Source organism: Callithrix jacchus, chromosome 6 (assembly GCF_049354715.1).
Source record: "Callithrix jacchus isolate 240 chromosome 6, calJac240_pri, whole genome shotgun sequence".
NCBI classification, from domain to species: Eukaryota; Metazoa; Chordata; class Mammalia; order Primates; family Cebidae; genus Callithrix; species Callithrix jacchus.
In genome coordinates this window covers 57,707,204-57,726,572 of record NC_133507.1, presented here as the reverse complement: position 1 = coordinate 57,726,572, position 19,369 = coordinate 57,707,204, and the positions used below count along the sequence as shown (strand labels likewise).

Below are 19,369 nucleotides of genomic sequence, written 5' to 3'. Positions count from 1 at the left end.
GGCAACATAGTGAAACTCTGCTGCTATTAAAAAACAACAACAACAAAAATACACGCATACACATAAGCAAAGATATAGAGAAATCAGAACCGCCACACTACTAATAGGGATGGAACAAGATGTAGCCACTTTAAAAAACAGTCAGGCAGTCCTGAAAATGCTGATTAGAGTTGCCGTATGACCCACCAATTCCACTCATAGGTCTATGCCCAAGAGAAATGCAAACATGTCCACACAAAACCTTATACATCAATGTTCATAGCAGCATTATTCATAACAGCCAAAAGGAAGAAACAACTCAAATGTTTATCAACTAATGAATGAATAAACAAACTTTAGTATATCCATACATTCAGCAATAAAATTACATACTGATACATGCTACAACATGGATGAACCTTGAAAACACACTAAGTGAAAAAAGTTAGGCACCATGTTATGCCTTACGAAAGGCCACATATCATGATTCCTTATTTATTTATGTATGTATTTATTTTGAGACAGAGCCTCTCTCTGTTGCCTAGGCCAGAGTGCAGTGGGAGTGACCTCGGCTCACTGCAACTTCTGCCTCCCAGGCTCAAGTGATTCTCCTGCCTAAGACTCCAGAGTAGCTGGGACTGAAATCACCTGCCACCATGCCCAGCTAATTTTTGTATTTTTTTTGTAAAATGAGGTTTTGCCATGTTGGTCAGGTGGTCTCAAACTCATGACCTGATGCGATCCACCCACCTTGGCCTCCCAAAGTGCTGGGATTATAGGCATGAGCCACCATGCCCAGCCTCCATTTACGTAAAATATTCAAAATTGGTGAATTTATAAAAACAGAAAGTATATTAATAGCTGCCTACAGGCCAAATGCAGTGGCTCATACCTGTAACTATAGTCCTTTGGGAGGCTGAGGCAGGATTCCTTGAGGCCAAGAGCTCAAGACCAGACTGGGCAAGTGAGACCCTGTCTTTATGAAAAAATTAAAAATTAGCTGAGCGCGGTGGCACACACCTGTAATTCTAGCTTCTCGGGAAGCTGCGGTGGTAGGATCACTTGAGCTGGCAGTTCACGGTTGCTGTGAGCCTCGATCACACCACTGTACTCCTGCCTGGGCAACACAGTTGCCTAGGACTTAGAGATGTGGTGGGAAAATTGAGAAGTATGAGCTAATAGAAAAAAATAAGATTTAAGAAAAAGAAAGAAAAATCTGAGCCACAGTGAGTAAAACAGAAAAAAAAAAGGTTTAAGAGAAGTGACAGCTAAAGTTACTGGATATCTTTCTGTGTTGATAAAAATGTTCTAAAATTGATTATGGTGATGATTTCATAACAAAACACTGAATTATATGTATTAAATGGGGGAATTGCATGGTATGTTAAGTGTATCTCAATAAAGCTGCTTTTTTTTTCTGTTTTTTGTTTTTTATTTGAGACAGATTCTCACTCTCTTGCCCAGGCTGGAATGCAGTGGCACGATCTCAGCTCAGTGTAACCTCTGCCTCCTGGGTTCAGGCAAATCTCCTACTTGAGCGTCCTGAGTAGCTGAGACTACAGGCATGCACCACTATGACCAGCTAATTTTTCTCTATTTGAAGTAGAGGCGGGGTTTCACTGTATTGGCCAGTCTGTTCTCAAACTCCTGACCTCAGGTAATCCACCCGCCTCAGCCTCCCCGAGTACTGGGGTTACAAGCGTGAGCATCACACCCTGTTTAAAGCTGTTATTTTAAAAATTTGCATGAAACATAGGAGGTATTCAATAAATAAATGAATACATGAAAGAATGAATAAATGAAAACTATATCAAGTGTGAAAGAATATGGACTTGGAGATAGAAGTGGTTTGAACCACAATTTTGACATTTACTAAGTGTTGGATTTCACTGAGGTTTTAGCTTTCTCAACTCTAGTTGGGAACAATAATGAGATAATCCCTATAAAATGTTCAGCCCAGTAAGAAAAGTATCTACTGCTTATTAGTAATCTAGCAGATTAGAGCTATATCAAAAGCAATAATCAGTGTCAATAATAGTAGTAACATTTTAGTTAAGCTGGGTGCTAGAAGTATGGATGCTTAGTTTATTATTATTCGATATTTATATTGTTTGTATTCTTTTGCATGTATCAAAAATCACAGGCCTTGGCCAGTCTGGTGGCTCATACCTGTAATCCCAAAACTTTAGGAGGCCAAGGCAGGAGGTTGCTTGAGCCCAGGAGTTCAAGACCAGCCTGGGAAACATGGTGGAATACCAGCTCTACAAAAAATACAAAAATTAGCAGAGTATGGTGGCGTGCACCTGTGGTCCCACCTACTGGGGAGGCTGAAAGATGGGAGGAGCCCTTGAGCCCAGGAGGTCAATGCTGAAGTGAGCTGAGATCGTGCCACTCCACTCCAGCCTGGACAAAAGAATGAGATCCTGTCTCAAAAAAGAAGAACAACCAACAAAAAACAAACAAAACCAAAAATCACATGCCTTTAAAAACAGATCATAAAACAAAACATACCATAACAACAAAATATATAATGCCCAAGGACTAGAGATTTTCACTTGCCAGTCACTTCATGATCTAGTCAACAGATACCATTTCTCCTAAAGGGGAATATTGTCATTTCCATGGCAATAAAATTTCCCTCTCATCTAAAGGGAACTTGAGGCTTAGGTCCTAGCTAATCCTTCCTCTGGAAAAAAGGCCTAGAACTCAGTTTGAGCCATTTCTTCCTAATTAACCTGCATTAGGTGCATCTTTAAAATTGGGAAACTTTTGGAAGAACAGCAACATTCTTCTTACTAGTGGCACTGACAGCACTCAGCCAAAACCCCACACGGACACTGTACATTGTATCACCACCACTACTCAGGATGGTGAGGACTCAGGGTCAGGCTCATAGGCAGCCACTCTTCACAGTGTTAATCTGGTGGCTGTTTGCTGGGTATCATTTAGGAAATGGTATATCCTATGTCCCACAGAGCCTAATATTCTATAAAGAGAGACTCATCCTTTTTAAGACTTTATTCTCTGTTGAAATCTATAGACTTTGGGAAGAAACCGTGAATTGTACTTTAACAATCACTTATACCATAGTATAACTGAATTTGTCAGTAGAAACTCAATAATTGCTTTTTTTTCTTCCCTGAAAGAAGAGATTTAGAACAAAGTGGGAAGCAGAAAACGTTTGAGGTGAAAAATTGCAGACAACCTTATCACTCTGCCTAGAGTCCAACCTGACTATTTTTCATGCTGTCAATTTTTCACTAGACAATCCATCAAAAGCCTCCAGAAATGAGTCATGATTAAGAAAGATTTAGAGTGTCAGCACAACCCTCAAGGCACCTCACACTTCAAAAGAAATTCCTAAAGTTCAAACCTATAAAGAGGGTCTGTAGCTAGGAAGAACAAAGGAACTAAATATCTTATTTTGGTTTAACCACCTGTTCCCATGTCTGACATGTGGTTAAACCACTTAGGTCACATGTCAGACATGGGAACAGGTCAGCTTCATGGCCAAAAACCTGGATACTGCAAATGGAAACAAATAATTAGCTACATGATACAGAAAGAGCATGACTTAGAAGATTTCTGGCAAAGGCATGTATGTGCTGTGATAAAAATGAGTTAGAAAGCTTCTTAAGCTAATGGGAACTTAAAACCACCAAGAAAAAGAATATTTATGATTGGCAAAGATTCTCTCTCTAGACAAGAACCAATTACGGGATCTAAGTGGAGCAAAGGAAAAAGAGAAACTTAACTTTTGGTGATCCACCTAAGCAAAAGCTGTATTCTACATCCACTGTTTACGCTTCATTAAAAAAGAAATGTAACCAAAGAGATTTCCTTCCTGAGAATGTGCTGGGGCATGCATACAGGCACACACACCCACACAGCAATCCACCTCTTCCAAAAAACTGCAGAAAGGTGAGGACTCAGGTATGTGCCACAATGACACATATCAAGGAGAACCTGGAGCAACCTCTCTCTCTCTCTCTGACCCCTGAGGCAGTGTCTCTGAATTAAAAGCTTCCAAGGTCACTGACCTCATCACCTCAGGTTTCACAAGCAACTGAGGAAGCTTTAGCCAAGACTGTCTGCCAATTCAACTAGAAGTTATTAATGTTTCCAAGAACAAAATGACTAAACAAGTCTTAAACTGTGTATTATCAAATAAGAAACAAATACCACCAATGAAATTAGTCAAGATGAAAACAGATTTAAGCATTGGTCCGAACCCAATGCCATGTGTATACTTTAAAGACAGAAACATTTGTGCTCTAAGTAAATATAATCTGAGTCTCTGGGTTCAGAATTTTTGTCAATAGCTAAAATGTAGTTTCCATCACTATTGTTTACCATACCCTCTGGCCTCTAAAAAATAAAAATTATAATTAAACAGTGGCTTAGTCTTATATTTAAAATATAAGGGCCCAATTAATCAGCCATCTCACACTTGTTTTAAAGTTGCAGTTAATATATATGAGTGGTAATTCTACTCACTACTATATTTTCTATACTCTATTTCTTAAAAAGGAATAGGAATTAGGACTTTAAGTCTGGAAGGTAATGCTCTAGGAGCATCACAGAGATAGAGCTGATTATAATACTACCTCTTTTCTATACTCAAAACCAGTTAGCTTATACAATAAAATTCAAAAATTATTCCATATGATCACTGAGAAAACCTGCTTAGAATCCCTTGAGTTCAAGGGAAAGGCTACTCAGAGATCTATCATATCTGTGCAAAAAGGTTAAAGGAATATATTTGTCACAAGAAGTGCCTAAGATTAATACTTACACAGCCTCCAGCAAGGATTTCTGCTGGAAGTGGAACAGAGCCATCTCTTCTGGTAAATTTGTCCCGAACAAAATCATTAACCTAATTAGAAAGACAACATCAGTTAACCAAAATTCCTAACCATTTCTCTACTGGCACACTGTTACTTTTCCAAGTCAGCAAAATACTTGTCTTATAATATTAAAAATTATCAAATGCTTATATGTAAAATTAAAGTTTTACAAATTCTGTGATAGCGTGCCAGTCTAGGCAGCATCAATTTTAGTTTTGTTTTTGAGACACGGTCTAACTCTGTTGCTCGGCTGGAGTGCAGTGGTATGATCATAGCTCACTACAGCCTCAAATACCTGAACTCAAGCAATCCTCCCGCATTAGCCTCCTGGCATGCATCAAACTTGGCTATTTTTTTTTTTTTGGTAGAGCCGAGTTCTTACTGTTCTTATACTGGTCTGGAACTCCTGGCCTCAAGTGATCCTCCTACCACCAAAAATCCTAGGATTATAGGCATTCACTACCATACCCAGCCTTGATTTTAGTTTTCTGGCTTAATAGTAATCTAAACAAATGACACAAATTCAGTTAAAAACAAACTTACAGTCAGTTTAATGGCCTTTTCTGGAGCAACCCCTATAAGTTGTGGTATCAGACCTAGGTAAAGGGACAGAATCATCAGCAATATAGATGTACCAGACATGAATACACAAGCCCAACAATGAAGTGTTTCCCCCTTATTATTTACCCATCAAACATTTTAGAGTTTTCACTAAAATGGGAAAAAGATTATCCTAAAACTCTGTATATATTTAATAATTATTTACAAATGCAGTATAATGTCACGTTTTCTTGAAGTTATAAATCCTGTCTTAAGCATGCTTCCTTTAAAGCCTAGTTAACCAACACCTCCCAAAAAATATGTAAGGAAGAAACGGAGCCATGGGTCTTCTCTATTCTAGGAACATTGCCAATAACAACGTAACCAAATTCTCTCCCTTGTTACAACCAACAACATAAAACATACACAGACACTGTATACTTGCAAAAGCTCTGAAAAGCATGCTGTTATGTATACCCAGATTTTGCCACCCAGATTTTGCCACAAACTATGCTACCGACATACTGGCATACAGTGGCTTGGTTATTATAGAATATTAACTCCCATAATCTTTTCTTCAGAGAAACACGGCATTCAATATTCATTCATTTAAAAAGAAGCCAAAACTGCCAAGAAAAATGCAGTTTTATGTATTGTTTAATGAATATCTCCTATAAGCAAAAACATACACCTGTTGTATTATTATTTACTAATATATGTCAAGCTTAAGACATTTTAAAAGAATCCCCTCAGAACAAAGGAAATCATAATCCTTAGAAAGTTAAATTTCCCAGGATGGCTGCATACTAGAAAAGAAAAAAATAAAAAATACAACATCTATTGGGCTTGGCTTTCTGAAGTTCACAGCTTATCCAAATTGTTAGCATACTTTTTTGCATACATTTTTTAAAGATGCTGACAACAAACATTTTATATCCTTTAAATCATCCAGCCAAAGGGGAGGTATATGTGTGTTTGCCTGCTTGCTTACTGCTGATCTTAAGCCTGCTTTGAGGATACCGCTGAGTGATTTTCCATGAGTTGAGAGCCAGCAAGTAATCATACATAAGGCTACTGTCAGTCAGACTGAATTATCAGTGACACACACAAATCCACGCACACCTTTCATGGGTAGCAGACTGATTTAAAAGAATAAATCAGCAGATGGCAGTCTTAACTTTCTAACCCTCATGATTATCAGGCTCTATTACTTTTAATCTAACTCCCATACAACCATGTCAGCATGCATATTTGTTTTACAACTTGCCTCAATAAGGCTCATGGAATTTAATAAAGTACTGATTTGTGTCATTTTATCATTGTTGCCTGCAAAGAAATGTAGCTAATCTGTCAACAATTTTGTCAATCATCTGACAGAATAATGGACCAGTTCCAAGCAATATATGACAATCTCAATAATCATAGCGCTCACCTACAGGACTCCTACAATCTTCTCCCTAATACAAAAGTCTCTCATTTAAAGAACTGCTTTTATGAGCTTACATCCTGAATAAAACCAACAATCCCCTCCCCCACTTGCTATATTGCATCCATTTAATTAACATGACATCTCTCTCAAATGAAATCTTCTGTAAGTACCTATCCATTGAGAAGGCTAAACTATGCAGTAAATATCTAGGATCCTTTTAATAGGGGACATTTTCTTTGCAATTTAAAAGCATATCAAGGAGGAGAAAGGTCATTATTCAACAAAGAAATATTGAAGATATCAAGGAAAAAAACAATCTTAATGCTACTCAACCTTGATTCCCCATTAAATAAAATCTGGACATGCAGGGCTTAATCAGTTAGAACAAGCATTCATGTGGACAGATCTGCATTCTGGATAATGTATACCCCTTTCCACGGCATACATGCTATACAGGTGGAACTCTGAGATGATGCTACAGTTCTGAATATTTGAGGAAAAATCATCACATTCATTCTTAAGAGCAGGGTACTTGAGCCTGGTTTGATTTCAGAATGACTCTCTCCTCTTATTCTATATACAATGCTAAAAATGAACATCCTTGTGACCCTCTCCTTCACTTATGAGTGATCAACATTATACTTTTTACTTGAATACCTGGATATAATGCTAACCAGAGGTGTTTTTTTCTCCTGTCCATAAGCCTAAAGCTTTGTTCAGGCCCAGCCTTTCTTAGGAAGAGGTTCTAAGCCAAATAGTTCAACAGAGCTCAGAATAAGCTAGGGATTAATGAGCTTGTGTGTGCAAACAAACAAGTACAGTAAATTACACAAATGCCCTGGACTTGAGCATGTAGAGAGTATTTTCAAAGAATCCCAAGTGGCGCCCAAAGAGATTAAAAAATTAATCTCCTTACCAAAGGAAACCCTGAATTCTAATGTGAAAACACACACATGAAAGTCTCTCTCAAAAGAGACAAGTTCCTACAAAGCCAATGGGGCTGGGGGAGAATTCTCCATGGGGCTGTTGCCTCTGATGCCAACTGCACCGTGCTCAGTCTAGAGTGGCTGCTAACATTCCTGCAGAAGAAAATCTCTCTGTTTTTACTGTGTACCTCTGAGCTAAATGGGGAAAACGAGCGAGATTTAGACTTGGAACCAAAGGGTTTTCCTATTTAAAAAAACAACAACAAAAAACCTTCAGATGGCTCATTTGAAAAAATTTATAAATGATCCCCGAAAGAGACAAAAACATTTGATATTTATTTTTGTTGAAACAAGTATATATAGGGTAAACTCATCTTTGAGTGGTAGCCTGGCTTCTTTTCTACAGAAAAGAGTTGTATTTCTCTTAAAGTAACTCTTTGAGAAAAGCAGCTCTATATTTCTTAGCTATCATCCTTGTATTCCACCTGCAGATACATGTCTTGGCTTGTAGGAGCATGGTGACATATACTCATGTTGGGACAAACACAGAATTTGGATACCAAGAAATATAAATAGCAAGAAGAAGAAATGAAGACCTTGGGCCGGGCACGGTGACTCACACCTGTAATCTCAGCACTTTGGGAGGCCAAGGCAGGGGGATCACCTGAGGTCAGAAGTTTGAGACCAACCTGACCAACGTGGAGAAATTCCATCTCTATTAAAAATACAAAATTAGCTAGGCGTGGTGGCACATGCCTGTATCCCAGCTACTCAGGAGGCCGAGGCAGGAGAATCGCTTGAACCCGGGAGGCAGAGGTTACGGTGAGCTGAGATCACACCATTGCACTCCAGCCTGGGCAACAAGAGCGAAACTTCCTCTCAAAAGAAAAAAAAAAAAAAGACCACCTTGTTTGCAGATTAATACTGCTAATCACCAGAAAGAATGTAAAAAGGGAAACAAGCAAAGAGAAAATAAAAAGAGAGAAACAGCCCTAGTCTGGCTAGGCATACTACATATTGGTTTCCATAATTAGTGAGTTAAAATCTGCTGCTGGTGAGATCAAATCACTAACTTCAACAGCTGGGATTTGCTTACTCACCCCGGTAGAGACCGAAGAAGCCCTCATAACGCAAGACTTTCTTAAAACAATCAAAGCTGTTTTTGTACATCAGCTCCCCAACAACAGAGCCAGTGCCACGCTGGTTTTGCATTCGGGTCTTCACCAGATCTATAGGATACACTGCAGTGGCTCCCACAGCTATAAACAGAACAATTTTTAAGCTTAAAAAAGAACATAATTAAATGGAGAGTCCCTAAGAGTGACAAATCTCATCTTAAAGGATGAGAAAATAAAACACAACGTATTCTCACAAAAGAGACTTTATATTATTATTTTTCTTTCCCTCACACAGAGTTTAGGGATAGCAGGCTAGTAACCACTGAAATCCATAAATACAGCTGCTTCAGAAAACAACTGTCAAGAATGCTCTTTGATATCTTAGTTTCATAAATTACAGAGTGGATTATTGAGTCACTTCCCAAATTAGATAATCAACACTCAGTTTTCTATAATAATAACATTCAACTATTATGTATAACATTTATTTACATTTTCCATTAAATGCCTAAATATTACGCCAGTTACTTCTTAAAATGACTGTATCTGTATAATAAGTGGCTATAATTTTAAAATTTAGTTTAATAAAGCATCTTGGTAAATTAATCAGTTACAACCATAACATTGGAGAATCACTTCAACATTATCCTATCCCTACGTATAGAATTTGTTTTAAAAGAAAATACGGCTATGCTTTAGAATTTCTCAGAGACTGAAAAATGTATTTACATGAATGAGAGTATTACTCATTTTGACTGCTGAAAGCTAAAACCTGGTTTGCAGCTTCTAAAACTGAGAGTGAAAAGAAAAAACAAAGAGTCTCTGGAGTTCAGGCTTATCTCAAACAAATCGTAAGCATTTTAATCACACCTGCTAGTTTCTTCTCAACAAAGCAACTTCAGATTCTACACATTTTCTATGTAGAATATTTAAGCAAAATAGTTTCTCAAATTTTGGCTGTGAACAGGGAGGAAAGAAAGGTTCATTTTTGCAGATAAACATCAAGTTCAGATATTGCTAAACCAGTGAAAAGGGAAAGGAAAACATATAAGCAGAAAAGCAAAAGTGAATCACTTTGAGAGGTTGTTTTATTTCATGAGGTTATGGGATTCATATCCCAAATCTCAATTTCTTTCTTTCTTTTTTTAACTTTTATTTTAGGTGGGGTACATATGAAAGGGTTTCTTATATATATTTCATTACCCAGGTATTAATCCCAGTACCCAATAGTTATTTTTTCTGCTCTCTTCCTCCTGCCACCCTCCCCACTCAAGTAGACCTCAGTGTCTGTTGTTTCCTTCTTTGTGTTCATAAGTTCCTATTTAGCTCCCACTTATAAGTGAGAAGATGCAGTATTTGGTTTTCTGTTCCTGCATTACTTTGCTAAATAGCAAATCTCAACCTCTCAACCTGCACCGTAAACACATTCTCATTTTCCAACTTTTCATACTGGCCTTAGCCAGTTTAATTAAGGTGAGTATAACACTGCATCCCAGACTTTCACATCATTACAGAGGTTTTGTCCTGAAGACAGACTGGAGCCAGATAGTCCACAGACAGCCATTGCTATGACAAGTCCTCTGATCACAGGTAAAAATAAAGAACACTTCAGAAAGCCCCGAAGTCGTGACCCATGGGAACAATGAACTGCACCTTTGCTGATCTGCCTCAGTCTAGTGAGATAATATTACATTAACACAAGCCTGAAACAGGACATAGACATGTCACTCACCTCCAGCAACTGAGCCCAGAGTGAATCTGTAAGCAGACTCGGCAATCTGGAGCCAGATAGGCCTGCCTAACCCAGGAGAATGCTGCAGAGAAGAAGAAAACAGGTAAAAGCAATCTTGCAAGAGCACACAGCAAGTGAAAAAGCTACAATCTGACTATTTTAAGACAAGGAAAAACAAAACCTAAAAGTGATATTGTTAATGCAGTAATATCTTTTCTAGAATTAGAAAATAGGATATTCATGCAGCCAAAAACAAAAACAATGTATTTAAAAACAGATAACTCTAACATCAGTATTTAAAAACCATATTTGGCCAAATATACAGTAGCTTCCCCTTACCCCAATTTTTACAAGCCTATTAAGGCCTCATTTATCTGCTACTATTGGGGAGTACACTATTAGTTTACAGAAGTGAATCCTTCAGGTAAACAAGCATTTCAGTTATGAATTTTTTTCCTTTTTTAATTAACAAAATTTAAAAAGCTTTTTAAAATATATAAAAATTAATTTGATTCCCAAATCAGAGAATACTGATTGTAATCTACTATCTCTAATGACTACTGTCATAGTTCTAATATAAAACCTATAATAACTAGAAAGGAGAAAGTTCACATACTTGCCAATGTCTTAATTATATATATATATATATATATATCTAAATAATATACATTATAAAATCACATAAAAATGTATTTTAAAGTATATACAAAAATAGAAATTATAAACGAGATAAATATTTTAAATAATTGTATATTTCACTCATTCATTAGTGCAAAAATATTCTTTTTTTTTTTGGAGACAAGATTTCACTATGATGCCCAGGTTAGAGTGCAGTGGCACAAACATGGCTCACTACAGCCTCAAATTCCCAAGCTCAAGCGATCCTACCACCTCAGCCTTCAAGTAGCTAGGACTACAGGTGCATGCTATCATATCCAGCTAATTTTTAAATTTTTTGTAGAGATGGGGTCTCCCTATGTTGTCCAGCCTGGTCTCAAACTCTTGAGTTTAAGTGATCCTCCCACTTTGGCCTCCCAAAGTGCTGGGATTACAGGCATGAGCCATCCCCCCGGCACAAAAATATTCCTGATATTACTTTCAAATACCAAAATCCATGGACGCTCACATCCCTGATATAAAACAGGGTAATATTTGCATATATCCTATGCACATCCTCTTATATACTTTAATTCATCTCTAGGTCAGCCGGGTGAGGTGGCTCACGCCTGTAATCCCAGCACTTTGGGAGGCCAAGGTGGGTGGATCACAAGGTCAAGAGATCGAGACCATCCTGGCCAACATGGTAAAACCCCATCTCTACTAAAAATGCAAAAATTAGCTGGGCATGGTGGCGCACTCCTGTAGTCCCAGCTACTGGGGAGGCTAAGGCAGGTGAACTGCTTGAACCTGGGAGGCAGAGTTTGCAGTGAGCTGAGATTGCGCCACTGCACTCCAGCCTGGCGCCTGGTGACAAAGCAAGACTCTGTCTCAAAAAAAAAAAAAAATCATCTCTAGGTTACTTGTAATACCTAATATAAGGTAAGTAAGATGTAAATAGTTGTTATACTGTATTCTTAAATTTTGTACTTTTTTTTATTGTTTTTTCCCCAAATATTTTCCATCCACAGTTTGTTGAATCCAAGGACATGGAACTCAAGCAGATGGAGGGCTATATTGAATATGCTTCAGTATAATTAACTGAATGTGCTTAAATTAGTTTCTAAAATGATTAACCAGTTAATTCTGATAACTTTGTTTCAAAGACAACAGTTGAAAACATAAACACAATCTGTCCCTTCAAGGCAATGATGACACTTAATCTCACATACTTTGAAGGAATTCAAGTTATGACATTGCTACAGATTCAATGCTTGTGACCCCCCAAAATTCATGTGTTGAAACCCTACCGGCCAATGTGATAGTATGTGGTGATGGCACCTTTGAGTGGCAATTAGGTCATAAAAATGGAGTCCTCAGGATAGGATTAGTGCCATTATAAGACACAAGAAAGATGAACTCTCTTTTATCTCCCTCATATAACAAGGATACAACAAGAAGCCTGCTGTCTACAGACTAAGAGGGCTCTCACCAGTAACTGAATCCGCCAACTCCTTAATCTTGTACTTTCTAACCTCTAGAACTATGGGAAATAAATGTTTGTTATCTAAACCATCAATGGTAATTTGAAATAGCAGTCCAAATATAGACAGCCATTTTAGCTTACATTTTAAAATCAATATAGCTATTATGCTACCTATAAGTTTTTAACTTATTTAAAAATACATAGGGCGGGTGCAGTGGCTCATGCCTGTAATCTCAGCATTTTGGGAGGCCAAGGTGGGCAGAACCCTTGAGGTCAGGAGTTCAAGACCAGCCTGGCCAACATGGTGAAACCCTCTCTCTACTAAAAATACAAAAATTAGTCGGGTATAATGGCAGGCACTTATAATCCCAGTTACTTGGGAGGTTGAGGTGGGATCATCTCTTGAACCAGAAGGTGGAGGTTGATGTGACATGAGATCACACCACTGCACTCCAGCCAGGGCGACAGAGCGAGACTCTGCCTCGAAAAAAAAAAAGTATACAGAATGTTATTTCCCCCACTTGGAGTTTATCAATCACAAAACTGGATGAAAATAAACCTATTTCTCATAGATTATGAATTATTTTCATTCATGTATCCTTTCAAAAGGATATGCTGAATTAACACTCATAGAATAAAAAGGCTATGATCTTAAATAAACATCAAGTAACCACTAATTCCCTTATTCATATAAAAGGTTTCTCCTGTGTTCAATCACATATATGTTTCTTTATACTTTCTTCCTTTAAAGAATGTTTATAAGCTCTATAAAATCCTATGAAAACTGAAGGATTATACTGTGCTTTAATTCTTTGCTAAAAACATTTCTAACTATAAATACCCAAATGCCTTTTGACAGAAATGTCACCTCACCCTTATTAAATAACATTTAAAAGAAAACATACAATATATGGTTAGCAAGATTTTTTTAAGGTTATCACTTATGGCTCACTTGTATTCAGGTATGTAAATTAATGTAATTAATGCTATGGATTTTGCTTCATGAATATTCATGAATGAAATGCTATCACTGTCATCCCTATTAATGACTGTGTACTGAATTTTTAGCATTTAGGCTGAAGGAAAACACTCAGCACTAAGAAGATTGCCTGCCGTGAGCAAATGGGCCAAAGAAAAAGATGCTCTTTCCCTTAAGGTTATGATTATGATCATAAAGTTTGATATTTAACAAGGTTAATTAAGTGTTTTTCAAAACAAGAATTGAGAATATTAAATGATTTTTAACCTACTCCCTAAGCATATCTGTATGATAGGAAATAAGTCAAGACCTCATTTAAAGAGACTGTCTCTTCATTTTTTTGTTACAGGTATCTCATTTTGTAAGTGAGAATTAGGTCTAGTGAGGTGGCTCACATCGGTAATCCTAGCACTTTGGGAGGCTAAGGGAGACAAATCACTTAAGCCCAAGAGTTCAAGACTAGCCTGGGCAACATGGTGAAACCCCATCTCTACAAAAAATACAAAAATTAGCAAGGCGTGGTGGTACATGCCTGTGGTCCCAGCTACTCAAGAGGCTGAAGTGGAAAGATCACTTGAGCCTGGGAGGTTGAGGTTGCAGTCAGCAGTGATCGTGCATTAAATAAGGCAAGATTATGTCAGTTAACAAGTAAAACAACCTTCCCAAACCATACTGCTAACTCAGTAGAGAGAGCTGCCTCTTTTAAATGACACATTATTAATGGGTAGAATAAAAGGGAGAAGTAGCTAAAGTTTTTATACTGAACACTGGAAAAGGGAAAAAAGGCTAGATTCTATAAAAACAAAATTGTATGACTGGAATGGCAAAATAAGGCTAGGGAAAACAAAACAAAATTTTTCTGTCTGAAAATCATATCTGTGACTTTGGTAGTCTGGGATTTGAATTCAATATTCCTGGCCTTACAAAGTAAGATTAAAATATAAAGCTATGACAGTATAGGAGATGAAAGAAAAAAATTATATACATATATATATATATATATATATACACACACACACACACACACACACACATATTTAATTGAATATATATATTCCTGAATGCTAAACAATACTTTTCTCTCAGTAAAAGGGAGTTAAGTTCTATTAAAGATTATAGTAAGTCATGAAGAAAAAAAAAAGAAAAAAGATTATAGTAAGTCTTCAAATCTAATCATTTAAATGAGGTAAATGACTAATAAATAATAGCTAATATATAAACCTAATCCTTTTTGAGAACAGACTTCCATTTGTGGTTAAACTACCAAGGTGACAGAGGTAAAACGTTCCAAAAAAGGAATTCCTAAATGGGCTGTAATGTCTTCCAGTGTGTGCTCATGAATCCAAAATTCAAAGAAGGTCCACAGAAATGCAAATTACATGAAGAAAACAAAGTCCTTTGTCTAAGGAATGCTGTACACAAAATGAAGATAAAAATAATTCTAACATGCAGCTATAAAAAAGAATGAGATCATGTCTTTTGCAGGAACATGGATGGAACTGGAGGACATTATCCTCAGCAAACTAACACAGGAACAGAAATCCAAATACCATATGTTCTCACTTATAAGTGGGGGCTAGATGATAAGAGCTTATTATGCACACAGAGATGGAAACAACAGACACTGGGATCTACTTGAGGGAGGAGTAGGGGAGAAAGGAGTGGAGCAGAACAGTTAACTACTTGGTACTGAGCTTAATACCTGGGTGATGAAATAATCTGTACAACAAACCCCCATGACACATGTTTACCTATGTAACAAACCTTCACATGTACCCCTAAACTTAAAAGTTAAAATAATAATTCTCAATAACGCTAATAGTGTTTTGATAGACTACAACCCAGCGTATAAGCCATGGTTAAGTGAGTGGCCTATAGCTTTAATATAATTTTCCATAGAAACCAAACTCTTTTAAAGAAAGTACATATATACCCAAGCAGGTCCATCACAAATCATTTATCCCACACAGCTGAAAAAGTAATTATGTAATATACAGTAAAGCAAAGAGAAGGTTTGTTTACCCATTTTCACATAGGGCCAATAATGCTGCTATAAACAATCTTTGCTCATGCCTCAGTCTCCCAAGTAGCTGGGACTATAGGTGCACACCATGCCTGGCTAAATTTTTTGTATTTTTAGTAGAGATGGGGTTTCACCATGTTAGTCAGGCTGGTCTCGAACTCCTGACCTCAAGTGATCCACCTGCCTTCTCTTCCCAAAGTGCTGGGATTACAGGCATGAGCCACCGCACCTTGCCTAAACATTGTTGTACGTATCTCTTAACACACATATGTAAACGTTTTTGTTAGGGACTATACCCAGGAGAGGAAACAACACTCATAGGGTATGTGTCCCTTCAACTGCAGTGGTACTGACAAATAGTTTCCAAAGTTGTGATGCTAGCAATTTCCATTCTTTCACCTCTTGAACAACACTTGCCATTGTCAGATTATAATTTTGATCAATCTGGACAGTGTAAAATAGCATCCCATTGTAGTTTTAATGTGTGTTTTCTTATACTAATGTTATTAAATTTTTCTATTATTTTCCTTACCATTTGGATATCCTCTTTTGTGAGGTTTCTGTTCAGGTATTTTGCCAATTTTTCTATTGCATCACCTGCCTTTTGCTTATAAATTTGCAGAAGCTTATTATATTATATATTCTGGATATAGATCCTCTGCTATTTAAATGTATTGCAAATATCTTTGCCTATTGTGTAACTTGTCTTTTCTCACTCTTAGTGAGATATTTGGATAAAAGTTCTTAAATCTAATGAAGTTTAACTTATTGATCTTTTTCTTTATGATTAGTGTTCTATACTGTTTACAAAATCTTCGCTTATCTCCGGATCATAAATAGAATCTCTCATGTTATCCTCTTTAATCTTTCACATTTAGAACATTTTAACAGGAACTGATTTTTGTGTATGGCATGGGGTAGTGATTTTTTTTCTAGTTGAATATCCATCATTAATTAAAAATTTAAAAAATAGGGCTGGTGGAATTTCAGCCAGCACAAAAAAATTAAAACATTTCAGGCACTTAAAAAAATACGAAGACATATAAATACTTTTTCCTCACTTCCTATCCCCTTCTACCTAATGGAAGTAGATGAGGGTAGATTAAGCAGTGTGTCACATATATGTTTGAGCCCATCTTGGAGTTTGCTCCCATAGGCTTCTCATAGTCAATAACAGTAATAAGCACAATAGTAGCAGTTAACATTTATTGAATGCTTAGCAGGTGTCAGGCTTAATGTAAGTGTATTATTACTTGTGTAATTCTCACAATAATCCTATAAAGATGAATACTGCTATCCCTATTTATTTACTTGAGACAGGGTCTTGCTCTGTCACTCAGGCTGGAGTACAGTAGTACAATCACAGCTGACTGCAGCCTCGAACTCCTGGGCTCAAGCAATCCTCCCACCTTTGCCTCTTGAATAGCTAAGACTACCAGCGCATACTACTATGCTGTATGTTTTTGTAGAGACAGGATTTTATCATGTTGCCCAGGCTGGTCTCAAACTCCTCAGCTCAAAACAATCTGCCTGCCTTGGCCTCCCAAAGTGCTGGGATTACAGGCACAAGCATACCTTCCCTATTTAATAATGAGAAAACAGAATAAGAGGATGTTACACAATCAGTGGTCAAGCTCTTAACTACTGTCTCCCTCATACCTTCTATTTCTGGACTCAGATTCTCCATCATGAACAAGTGTTTTCATAACAACTTTCATAAGTTGAGATAATAAAATACACATCCTTCTTCCTATTTGATATTTGGGTTTCTAATAGATTCATATAGGGGAACACTCTGCATAATAAATGTAAGTAATTATAAACACCTAATTTGGCGATATAGGAACCATTACAAGAGAATCAAATCAAGAGAACTTCCAGAAGTAACATGGGAATAGTTATAGTTAGCACTACTGTAATTCTGTGGACTAAAGAATGTTAAAAACTGAGTCACTAGGATTACAGTCTATATGGCTGCCTTAGAATGCCTCATAAACCTGAAATATGTTAACTGAAGAACATTTTTTCAAGGCTAAAAACTGAAGAAAGTTTATTCCATTACTTTGGTTGCTGTAAGGACTTAAGTGTATTTTTATATTATTCTACTTGAGTCCAGCCTGTATTCCTTACAAAATTTTAAATGTTACAAAGGAAAAAGGAGGATAAATTTAGAATTCTGATAATAAAATTCATTAATGCATACCATTTTACAGAACGCAGGAGCTTAAAGGATTCCCAGAAATACATGAAGATACTCACTTTACTAAAGGGAAGACTGAGGCCCAAATAAACTTGTATCAGATCTCAAGTACAGTAAAGGTCAGATTTCACAATGGCCGTTAGTGGACATTAATCTAATAACCTTCATAAATCTGTTTCTATAAAATTCTAATAATTACTTATTATTTCTGTTGAGCTCTATTTTCTCAGATTCTGTTCCTATAATAATGTACAGAAAAATATACATTTAAGACCTTAATTTTTATTTCACTGTACCTAATTCTCTGTAGAAAAACTATCTCCTATGTGAGAAGAAACATTAAAAATTTTAGCTAAGTGCATTGGCTCATGCACACTATAATCCCAGCACTTTGGGAGGCCAAGGCCACCGGATTCACATGAGACTAGGAGTTTGAGACCAGCCTGGGAAACATGGCAAAACCCTGTCTCTAAAAAAAAAAAGGCCAGATGTGGTGGCTCATGCCTGTAATTCCAGCACTTTGGGAGGCCGAGGTGGGAGGATCAGGAAGTCAAGAGATCAAGAGCATCCTGGCCAACATGGTGAAACCCCATCTCTACTAACAATACAAAAATTAGCTGGGCGTGGTGGTGTGCCTGTAAACCCAGCTGCTGGGGAGGCTGAGGCAGAAGAATTGCTTGAACCCAGGAGGCCGAGGGTGCAATGAGCTAAGATTGTGCCACTGCACTTCAGCCTGGCAACAGAGCGAGACCCTGTCTCAAAAAAATAAAATTAGCTGGACATGGTGGTATATGCCTGTAGTCCCAGCTATTCAGGAGGCTGAGGTGGGAGGATCACTTGAGCTAGGAAGGTCAGAGCTGCAGTGAACAGTGATCATGCCACTGCACTCCAGCCTGGGTGACAGAGTGAGACCCTATCTCAAAAAAAAAAAAAAAAAAAGTCCTGAGATTCTTCCTTTTGGGGCAATGTAAAAATACCTAAGACCTCTACCAGCTCTCTAGAAATTCTAGATCCCTGTACCATCTCACTGGTTAAGGAAAGGCAGAGAAAGCACTCCACCACCATCATTCTGGATACCAATCAGAGATCCACAGAAGAAGAAAATGGTGGTTTTTTTTTTTAATCACTGCCCATTTCTAAATATCTGACAAGATCCTTGAGGGCACCCATCCCAGCATAAAAGCATCAGCACTGCCACTGAAGATAGGCAAATCATCTTGAATCTGTCTTAAAAAGAATTCACAGCAGTAACAAAATTACATCACTTTCCTAAGGATGAAGAAATGTGAAGAACGCAGACTCAGGGTGCCAAAGATTGCAAAACACTCTTCAGATATGTCCTCTAGGAAAATTGCTAGGGGCAAGAGAGGTGGGTGAATAGAAAAGTAAGCAGTAGAAAAACTGAAGAGGAGGAAATGAGTTGAGATTTTAAAATTCAGTTTACAATATTTTTAATAAGCTAAATAAAATATTCCCTAATTACAAATATTAAGGATACTACCAGGGAGAGATA

The 19,369-nt window shown here is 37.3% G+C and overlaps 1 protein-coding gene across 8 annotated transcripts in view; it reads right to left on the bottom strand.

Moving 5' to 3' along the window:
* Positions 1-19,369, bottom strand: part of SLC25A12 (solute carrier family 25 member 12) — a 229,822-nt gene that overhangs the window by 18,876 nt on the left and 191,577 nt on the right. For all 8 annotated transcript variants that reach the window (XM_078327393.1, XM_035304539.3, XM_078327395.1 and 5 more), the window contains 4 exons: positions 10,572-10,653; positions 8,822-8,980; positions 5,370-5,422; positions 4,775-4,855 (listed from right to left, as the gene is read on the bottom strand). In XM_078327393.1, the coding sequence (XP_078183519.1) occupies positions 4,775-4,855; positions 5,370-5,422; positions 8,822-8,980; positions 10,572-10,653 (375 nt within the window). The remainder of the gene's footprint in view (positions 1-4,774; positions 4,856-5,369; positions 5,423-8,821; positions 8,981-10,571; positions 10,654-19,369) is intronic.